General features: G+C 41.3%; 1 protein-coding gene across 2 annotated transcripts in view; it reads right to left on the bottom strand.

The window, feature by feature from the left end:
• Positions 1-1,962: 1,962 nt before the first annotated feature.
• The window catches only part of LOC106568662 (chromodomain Y-like protein), a 35,548-nt gene continuing 27,267 nt past the window's right edge, over positions 1,963-10,243 (bottom strand). Inside the window, exons 6-7 of one of the 2 annotated variants that reach the window (XM_014139172.3) lie at positions 10,000-10,143; positions 1,963-5,825 (exon numbers count right to left, since the gene is read on the bottom strand). In XM_014139172.3, coding sequence (XP_013994647.1) covers positions 5,811-5,825; positions 10,000-10,143 — 159 coding nt within the window. In that variant the 3' untranslated portion in view covers positions 1,963-5,810. Of the gene's footprint in view, positions 7,782-9,999; positions 10,144-10,243 lie in introns of both variants that reach the window. The other variant, XM_014139171.3, reaches the window with a different exon arrangement.

The following is a 10,243-nucleotide window of genomic DNA, read 5'->3' as shown; positions in this document are numbered from 1 at the left end:
ACATGTTGTGTGGTCCTTCCATTATGTCTCGTCGGGAAAGCATACAGTTCATTAGCCTACAAATGAAATAAACTTCATGCTCCTTTCCAATAAATGTCGAGGGTCTTATTCTGGTGACATGATCATCAATGCTTGGCTGCCGTTTGACAAATAAAAATAATCTCTCTATTTTGTCCATAATCTCATAATGTAGGATAAACCTGTACTGTATCTGCGAGCTGTTGGCTAGAGCGCACATGCCAATACCAGAGTAGGCACACTAGCTAGCTATATAACGCAACAAAACAGTTTGTGACAAAATCATCAGTGGAGTTGAAAATGCGATGGAAACCCATTTAACTTGTATTTTGTAATTCGTTACATAGGAATTTAACCGCAAAATGTATTATGTGCACTACGTCATCACGCACGGCCTTTTATCCAACAAATCAATTTGTTGGAAACATATCTCTGGTGGGAAAATTGTTAAAATGCGGGATTCGCATGCATTTAAGTCTCTTCAAACCATACTTCCTTCAGATTGAAATACTGTCAAAAGTACTGTCAGAGCCTCAATTAAAAATGTAAACATTTGCCATTGATCACATAACTTTTTTTGACATGGTGGTTTTACGATTTATTTGGGGCCAAAAAAGTTGGACTAGACTAAACGGAAGAAAATGTACTGCAACAGGAAGGGACTAACTGAACTTGTCCAATACGAAACTCTGGTTTCCGTTTGCTACATTGTGCACAAATGAATACGACCCTGGACTTCAGTGAGCAGATGTTTTTCTTCAACACATTCTAAAATTGGTGCATGTGTGTCAACCTCGGGGGCAGATGGGGATAGAGTGCTGCAGAGTCTCCTGTCCTGTTACCAATGGAAAGAGCACAGGTCAGTGGTCATTACCCACACCCTAGAGGACTTCCCATGTCCATCCCTTCACGCCTCAAACCTGTGCAGGGACCAGCGCTTGTGACCCCCACTGCTTCCTGGAGTGGCTTAGAACAGCGAGCGCTGAACTCAGTTGGTACGTGCAGAACCCTATAGTTATAATGATTATCTAAATATGGCTCTGGGTACTTGTATGAGAGAGGAAAATCTGTCTTGGTGTCAGTAACTTCTCCCTTGTTTAATGTTTCTCTCATAGCACCCACATGCAGAAAGCTGGTGGTGATGTTTATTGTTGTTCATGGTTTACAGTCACAATACAGCAGCCAGCTAGCTACCTTTCGACATATGTCTGTCCAGAGCCCCAAACACCAGTGAGCCAAGCCCTGCTGCTAGAAGACATACTGAAGGAACTGAGGTAAGTTCACCTTCTGCAACATATCTGAATGTATTGGTCAAACAAAAAGGCAGTATTTGTAATTCAATATTGGTGAGACAAAAAAGTTGTCCAAAAGGGAGAACAGTACAGATAGTACAATGAGAGTGCAGATTTATACAGTTGACTCCTAAAACACCATCTTAATTATCTGATTTAGTGAAGGCATTTAGCAAATTCCCAGGTCATCATTGACAGCGTCCTACAGAGTTCGAACCTGCAAAGCCGCAGTCTAGGGACAGCAGTCTACGACTTGATAACATTTGTGGCCTCTGAATTAAGCTTGTCAACTGTATTGCACCAAAAATTGCTCTCCTTTGGTTTTGTTCAGTGTTTGGAAATTCACTTAAAAAAAATCAAGTCTTAAATATATACTTATTTACTCTGGTCTTCTTAAACTTTGGCAGTACTTTGACGAGCCCAAATTCACATGCTGGCTGTCTCTGACTGCGCACAGCTTCAGGGACAGTCTCGTTTCCTATAGACACAGAACACAGGTTCCAGAAGGGAGGCAAGAACTTTTATAATGTCATCCTCTTCAAAAACCTGCTGCACATGGGCAAAGGCTCCCATGATGACTTTTTTTAGTTCATTGTTTTTCAGATTCATTTTATACGTTTGGAAAAGGTATTGTACAAAACAGTTCCCAAAATGGAGTTTATTTTTTTATTTAAAGACTTATTTGCATAATCTTTTTTCCCTCTCATCTTGAGTAAAACAATTGAGTCCCACTGAAGTACTCATAGTATAATATACATTTTAGGAAACAAGACCACTGCAGACACCAACACTAGAGTAAATTAAGAGATGAAATTAAGGAGTGGAGAATTGCTTGTTATGTTTATGGTAGATATGTCCTGAAAGGACTGAATTGAAACGGATTGACCCCAACTCCGACTAACACACAATAAAAAGGATTAACAAGTTCTAACAGTTTATTTTAATAGCGAGTATAGATTTCAGCATCTATATAAAAACACATTTGAAAAAAACTTTACAGATAGTAAATATTCTACTTACTGTTCAACAAAATAGGTCCCATGTACCGTATGCAAAAATACTGTACCAGGATTTCAGTCTAAAGGCAGTTCACACAGTACATACTGTAGTTCTTCAGCCTGAAAAAAATTGCACGGGTGAGGGTTATACAATTCAGATTTAGTAAAATATTTTGCTGCTGTACCAAAATAGGGTCAATTTCAACAATGCTTCTTGGAATCTTTCAACAGAATGAGTGAATTCAGTGTGACTAGACAAGCCTCTTGGCATCATGCTGTGTTAACATAAGACACATTATTTATATAATCTCTTGCACTTTTTGTCAACAAGAAAAATGCTTGAAACATTGGGTTGCGGAGGTGCAGTATGGGTGATCTTATGTATACATTACAGTAACTAAGCTACTCTGGTCCAAGTGTTAAATGGCTGCTAATATTGCTAAAATCAGCCTTCAGTGATACAAATGTTTAATGAAACATGTAAAGATAAAACAAGGAGCTATGACATGCTTATCAGGCACAATATTTGGGGGCAGATTGCATCCATTTCCTGGAGAGGGTATAGGTCAAAGGCAAAAATGCAAAAAACAAGTCTCTTTAAATGTTATCCAGCCCTTAAATCTGTAGCGTGAATTAAATGTGCAGTGATGTTAACAATTTGATACCTCAACAGTGCATTCGGAAAGTATTCAGACCCCTTGACTTTTTCCACATTTTGTTACTTTACAGCCTTATTCTCAAATTGATGAAATATTGTTTTTCATCAATCTACACACAATACCCCATAATGAGACAAAGCAAAAACTGTTTTTTAGAAATGTTTGCAAATGTATTAAAAGGAGTAAAGGACAAATATTCAGACCCTTTTCTACGAGACTCGAAATTGAGCACAGGTGCATCCTGTTTCCATTGATCATCCTTGAGATGTTTCTACAACTTGATTGGAGTCCACCTGTGGTAAATTCAATTGATTGGACATGATTTGGAAAGGCACACACCTGTCTATATAAGGTCCCACAGTTGACAGTGCATGTCAGAGCAAAAACCAAGCCATGAGGTCAAAGGAATGGTCCGTAGAGGCCAGAGACAGGATTGTGTCAAGTCACAGATCAGTGGAAGGGTACCAAAAAATGTCTGCAGCATTGAAGGTCCACAAGAACACAGTGGCCTCGATCATTCTTAAATGGAAGGAGTTTGGAACCACCAAGACTCTTCCTAGAGCTGAAAAACATCCCCACAGCATGATGCTGCCACCACTATGCTTCACCGTAGGGATGGTGCCAGGTTTCCTCCAGACGTGACGCTTGGTTTCTTGGTTTCATCAGACCAGAGAATCTGATATTTATCATGGTCAGAGTCCTTTAGGTGCCTTTTTGCAAAACACCAAGTGGGCTGTCGTGCCTTTTACTGAGGAGTGGCTTCCGTCGGGCCACTCTACCATAAAGGCCTTATTGGTGGAGTGCTGCTGAGATGGTTGTCGTTCTGGAAGATCCTCCCACCTCCAGAGGAACGAACTCTGGAGCCGTCAGTGACCATCAGGTTCTTGATCACCTCCCTGTCCAAGGCCCTTCTCCCCTGATTGCTCAGCAGGTTCACCTTCCAACAGGACAAACACCTTAAGCACACAGCCAAGACAACGCAGGAGTGGCTTCAGGATAAGTCTCAATGTCCTTGAGTGGCCCGGACTTGAACATCTCTAGAGAGAGGCCTGAAAATGGCTGTGCATCGACACTCCCCATCTAACCTGACAGAGCTTGAGGATCTGCAGAGAAAAATGGGAGAAACTCCCCAAATACAGGTGTGCCAAGCTTGTAGCGTCATACCCAAGAAGACTCGAGGCTGTAAACGCTGCCAAAGGTGCTTCAACAAATGGAACGAGTCTGAATACTTATGTAAATGTGAATTATTTTTATTTGTAATAAATTAAGAAATTCTAAACCTGTTTTTGCTTTTTCATTATGGGGTAGTGTGTAGATTGGGGGGGACTATTTAATACATTTTAGAATAAGGCTGTAATGTAAAATTTTTGGAAAAAGTCAAAGATCTGAATACTTTCGGAATGCACAGTATGTATGAAGGCCAAAACTGAATTCTGACGTGAATAGTGAAAAGACAGTGTTGTAATAGACTAGAGCCGAAAGTGATGAGTAGACTGACCCAAGAAGATACTTCACATTTAAAAAAAATAACAGCGATACAAACCATGAGGAATGACTAAAAAACAAACTACTGTGTCCAAACCAGCTTCACTTTAAATATTTAAATACTTCATATACTTTCAGACAATATAAATAATTACATTTTCCACTATTTTAAAATCAGTACCATGAATATTAACTTTCCAAAAGGCACATGCCAAGACATGTTTAACAAATACATCAGGGTAAGCATGTGCCTGATGTATTTATGGTACTATATTCATGGTACTGAGAAAAATGACATGTTTTCCCTGATGTATTTATTAAACATGTCTTGGCATGTGTTCCTTTTTTGGATAGTTTTCATAAACTATCACATCACACTGCATTGGCCCGATTTCACTGCAATAACATTACAGGCTATTCTCACTGATGATCAGAACCCACAATTTGTGAAGTCATGGAAAAAGAAGTAAAGGACAAGGCACTGCTGTGGAACTTAGCTAGAGCCTTAATGTGTAGCCTAGCCTCATCACAACTACATAGAAATATTGCATTACAATCTTGTAATTGTCTCTCCCTTGCGGGCATGTTTCATGGAAGGAATAATTGAAAAGTTGCAGAATATTTAATTATAATATTCTAATAAGTCTTAACTTAAAACAAAAATAATTTATCATAGAAACTGTTTGGTAGCACATACCGTCCCCAAAGCCAAATAAGATAACAAATAAAAAGACTACCTGGGTGAAATATCTACAGAGACTATATCAGTTAGACAAACCTAAATACAGTCAAGAGCTTTTTAAAAGTTGGTCTGAGACAGACTTTGGACCGGATTCAATTAAAGGCGCGTTGTTAAGGCACTACACTGTTGACAAAGTCTTTTAAAGGCAACTTCCCTGACATTCGAAGATCGCATTCATGGTGGAGGCTACAGAGCGCAACTCAAGCGTAAATTACCTTCAAAAGTAAAGTGCTCTATGCTTATCTTATCAACAACGGGCCTTTGATTGAATCCTAGGTGCTATTCAACTTAATAGCAATAAGTCCCGTTTTGTATGGAAAGTCTTACAGGAGTCTAAAGAAAAAAGTTAATGTAGAGAATCCAATAAGCTGCCAATCCACTGGGCTGCACTGTTTTCCCAAGAGTTAGTTCCAACACAGTTAAGAGTTCAGAGCATCACATCTTAGTGCAAAGCTCCACAATGGAAGTCGCTTGGGTTTTCGTTACGTCATAAATAAATGCTGATCCATGTTGATAGAACATCCAACCCAAATCAATCCCGAGCCGAGTAGGACAGACACCCTGCTATGTAAGACACATTGTGTATTCATCAATGTCTTCTCCTCCTCCAATCCCTTCAATTTAGTTGAACCTGTAATGCAGCATGGGATATTGTATTTCAGAAGTCAGGGTTAATGGGTAAAGTGTCAACACAAGGTTATCAGGATGCTAGGAAGGCGGGATTTAAATGTCTAGCAGGAACATCTACAAATGTTATTTTTAGCTGGCCCCCTTCAATGTGTGCACTCACACATACAATTCATTACATACAGTTCCTTCTGAAAGTATTCAGACCCCTTGACATTTTGTTACAGGCTTATTCTAAAAATGGATTAAATAAAATCTTTTCCTCAGCAATCCATACACAATACCCCATAATGACGAAGCAAAAACAGGTTTAGAAATATTTGTACATTTATTGAAAATAAAAATCCGATATTATTTACATAAGTATTCAGACCCTTTGCTATGAGACTCAAAATTGAGCTCAGGTCCATCCTGTTCCCATCGATAATCCTTGAGATGTTTCTACAACTTGGAGTCCACCGGTTGCAAATTCACTCGATTGGACATGATTTGAGGTCCTACAGTTGACAGTGTATGTCAGAGCAAAAGCCAAGCCATGAGGCCGAAGGAATTGTCCGTAGAGCTCAGAGACAGGATTGTGTCTAGGCACAGATCTGGGGAAGGGTACCAAAACATTTCTGCAGCATTTTTTATTTAACTAGGCAAGTCAGTTAAGAATAAATTCTTATTTACAATGACTGGCTACCCCGGCCAAACCTGGACGATGCTGGGCCAATTGTGCGCTGCCCTATGGGACTCCCAATCACAGCCGGTTGTGATACAGCCTGGAATCGAACCAGGGTCTGTAGTGACGCCTCTAGCTCAGAGAAGCAGTGCCTTAGACCGCTGCACCACTCGGGAGCCCATTGAAGGTCCCCAAGAACACAGTGGCCGCCATCATTCTTAAATGGAAGAAGTTTGGAACCACCAATACTCTTCCTAGAGCTGGCCGCCCGGCCAACCTGAGCAATCAGGAGAGAAGGGCCTTGGTCAGGGAGGTGACCAAGAACACAATGGTCACAGATAGAGCTCCACAGTTCCTCTGTGAAGCTGGGAGAACCTTCCAGATGGACATCCATCTCTGCGGTACTCCACCAATCAGGCCTTTATGGTAGAGTGGCCAGACAGAAACCACTCCTCAGTAAAAGGCACATGACAGCCTGCTTGGAGTTTGCTAAAATGCACCTAGACTCTCAGACCATGAGAAACAAGATTCTCTGGTCTGATGAAACCAAGATTGAACACTTTGGCCTGAATGCCAAGCATCACATCTGGAGGAAACCTGGCACCATCCCTACGGTGAAGCATGGTGGTGGCAGCATCATGCTGTGGGGATGTTTTTCCGCGGCAGGGCCTGGGAGATCAGTCAGGATTGAGGGAAATATGAACAGAGCAAAGTACAGAGAGATCCTCAATGAAAACTTGCTCCAGAGAAGACTGAAGGCTGTAATCGCTGCCAAACGTGCTTCAACAAAGTACTGAGTAAAGGGTCTGAATACTTATGTAAATGTGATATTTCAGTTGTTTATTTGTAATAAATGTGCAAAAATTTCTAAACTAGTTTTTGCTTTGTCATTATGGGGTATTGTTTGTAGATTGAGGATAAAAAAAAATCTATATATTTTAGAATAAGGTTGTAATGCAACAAAAACGTGGAAAAGGTCAAGGGGTCTGAATACTTTCCAAATGCACTGTACTCTCATACATGCAAGAGGGATGGTGGGATATTGAGAGGCTGCAGATTGAACGCCATGCACTGCTAGTGCCATGTTTTCCTGGTTCCTTGGGACTGGAGGGGGTAGAGGGGTAACACGTGCTTTCCTTAAAACTCATCAATCTTCTTCTGCAGGTATTTGAGGATGGAGTCGACCCCCTGCGAAGAGCCCCACACTCTCTTCAGCGCCTCGCACTCACGTTCATTGGCCTGCTCCAGGGCGGCCCGGTTTGCGTTTCGCACCAGTGCTTTGGACTCCCGCAGGACCTACAGTGCAGCAAACAGAGTCCCCCCCACCCGCCAAAAAAAAAAAGCCAAAGGAAAGGAATATGACTTATGGATATTGGCATAGATTTGTTTAACATTTAACTCTGGGACATGACATGAGATCCCCTTTTTTGTCAACAATGAAAAGATTCAGGAGAAATTCCACAACATCCAGATACTGTGAAATGATCTCAATTCAATGTATTGCTAAAAGCATTATATTAACTTAAAAACACACTCTTGGTTAGGGCCAGGACGATACCAGTATCGCGATACTCATTCGTATCGTGGCAAGGAAACAAAACACAAAGCATATTTAACTTCTTTAGGAAAACAGCCCTAATGTTGGAAACAAATCATTATGTTGTCATCCAGTCACATTTATTTATTTTCCAAGTTATTGCACACAATATTTTACATACGGAAGGTTTTTAAAAAGGACCAAAGAGTTTGGACTGCTTTGTGTTGATTTTTTTTGCCACGGAAAAAAATATTGTGATACTGGTATCCCGGGAGACATTAAAAATATAACAATTCAAGCGGACACTACGGCTAGGAGTGCATGTGTGTGTAGTGCATTTGGAAAGTATTCAGACCCCTTGTTACGTTACAGCCTTATTCTAAAATGTATTAAATAAAAAATATCCTCAATCTACACACACACAAAATACCCCATAATGACAAAGCGAAAATAAGTTTAGAAATTTTTGAAAATGTATATAAACAAAATGCAGAAATACCTTAATTACATAAGTATTCAAACCCTTTGCTATTAGACTCTAAAATGAACTCAGGTGTATCCAACTTCCTTTGATCATCCTTGATGTCCCGAGTACTTAATTGGAGTCCACCTGTGGCCAATTCATTTGATTGGAGATGATTTAGAAAGACACCTATCTATATATAAGGTCCCACAGTTGACAGTGCATGTCAGAGCAAAAACCAAGCCATGAGGTCAAAGGAATTGTCCTTCGAGACAGGATTGTTGTCAAGGCACAGATCTGGGGAAGGACACAAAAAAATGTCTGCAGCATTGAAGGTCCCCAAGAACACATTCTTAAATGGAAGAAGTTTGGAACCACCAAGGCTTGTTCTAGAGCTGGCCGCACAGCCAAACTGAGCAATTGGGAGAGAAGGGCCTTGGTCAGGGAGTTGACCAAGAACCTGATGGTCACTGACAGAGCTCCAGAGTTCCTCTTTGGAGATGGGAGAACCTTCCAGAAGGACAACCATCTCTGCAGCACTCCACCAATCAGGCCTTTATGGTAGAGTGGCAAGACGGAAACCACTCCTCAGTAAAAGACACATGACAGTTTACCAAAAGGCACCTAAAGACTCTGACCATGAGAAACTAGATTCTCTGGTCTGATGAAACCAAGATTGAACTTTTTGGTCTGATTGCCAAGCGTCACGTCTGGAGGAAACCTGGCACCATCCCAACTGTGAAGCATGGTGGTGGCAGCATCATGCTGTGGGGATGTTTTTCAGCGGCAGGGACATGAATGGAGCAAAGTACAGAGATCCTTGATGAAATCCTGCTCAGGTCCTCAGACTGGGGCGAAGGTTCGCCTTCCAACAGGACAAACACCCTAAGCACACAGTCAAGACAACGCAGGAGTGGCTTCGGGACAAGTCTCTGAATGTCCTTGAGTGGCCCAGCCAGAGCCCGAACTTGAACCCGATCTAACATCTCGAGAGACCTGAAAATAGCTGTGCGGCAACGATCCCCATCCAACCTGACACAGCTTGAGAGAATCTGCAGAGAAAAATGGGAGAAACTCCCCCAATACAGGTGGCCAAGCTGTAGCATCATACCCAAGAAGGCTTGAGGCTGTAATCGCTGACAAAGGTGCTTCAACAAAGTACTGAGTAAAGGGTCTGAATACGTATGGAAATGTGATCATTTAAAAAAAAATGTTATTCATTTGCAAAAAAAAACATTCAAATGCTTTTCATTATGGGGTATTGTTTGTAGGTTGCAGGGGAAATTATATTTTTTTAATCCATTTTAGAATAAAACTAACGTAACAATGTGGGGTCTGAATACTTTCCGAAGGCACTGTAAATGAGTGTCGGTGGGAAAATGTTTTTGATGAGACATAAAAAAGCGAGAGAACAAAAGACCAAAGTGAGGGAGAGGGGCAGGGTCGTACTGTGTGGAAAAGAGACGCCACAAAATATAAAAACAATTCAAAATCAAATGAAAAGGATGACTTACAACTGAATTACAAGAGACTAGCTCCCTAATGCGAACCATCACCTCCTGAGTGAAAGTCCCGGGCCACAGCACTTGGGACACGAGGCCTTTAGCGCAGGCCTCCTGGGCTGTCAGCTTCCGCCCACTCAGCAACATCTCATTGGCCTGGGAGAAGAGGGGGAGGGAGAGAGAAGACAAGAGTTGGGGAGAGGAGGGGGTGAGGTTAAGCAGGCAAAAGGACTGGAATAGTATTAATAGTAGTTAA

Source organism: Salmo salar, chromosome 14, assembly GCF_965601325.2.
Source record: "Salmo salar chromosome 14, fSalSal1, whole genome shotgun sequence".
In the NCBI taxonomy this organism is placed as follows: domain Eukaryota; kingdom Metazoa; phylum Chordata; class Actinopteri; order Salmoniformes; family Salmonidae; genus Salmo; species Salmo salar.
Note: the sequence above shows the minus strand (reverse complement) of the source record. Positions and strands in the feature narration are given on the sequence as shown.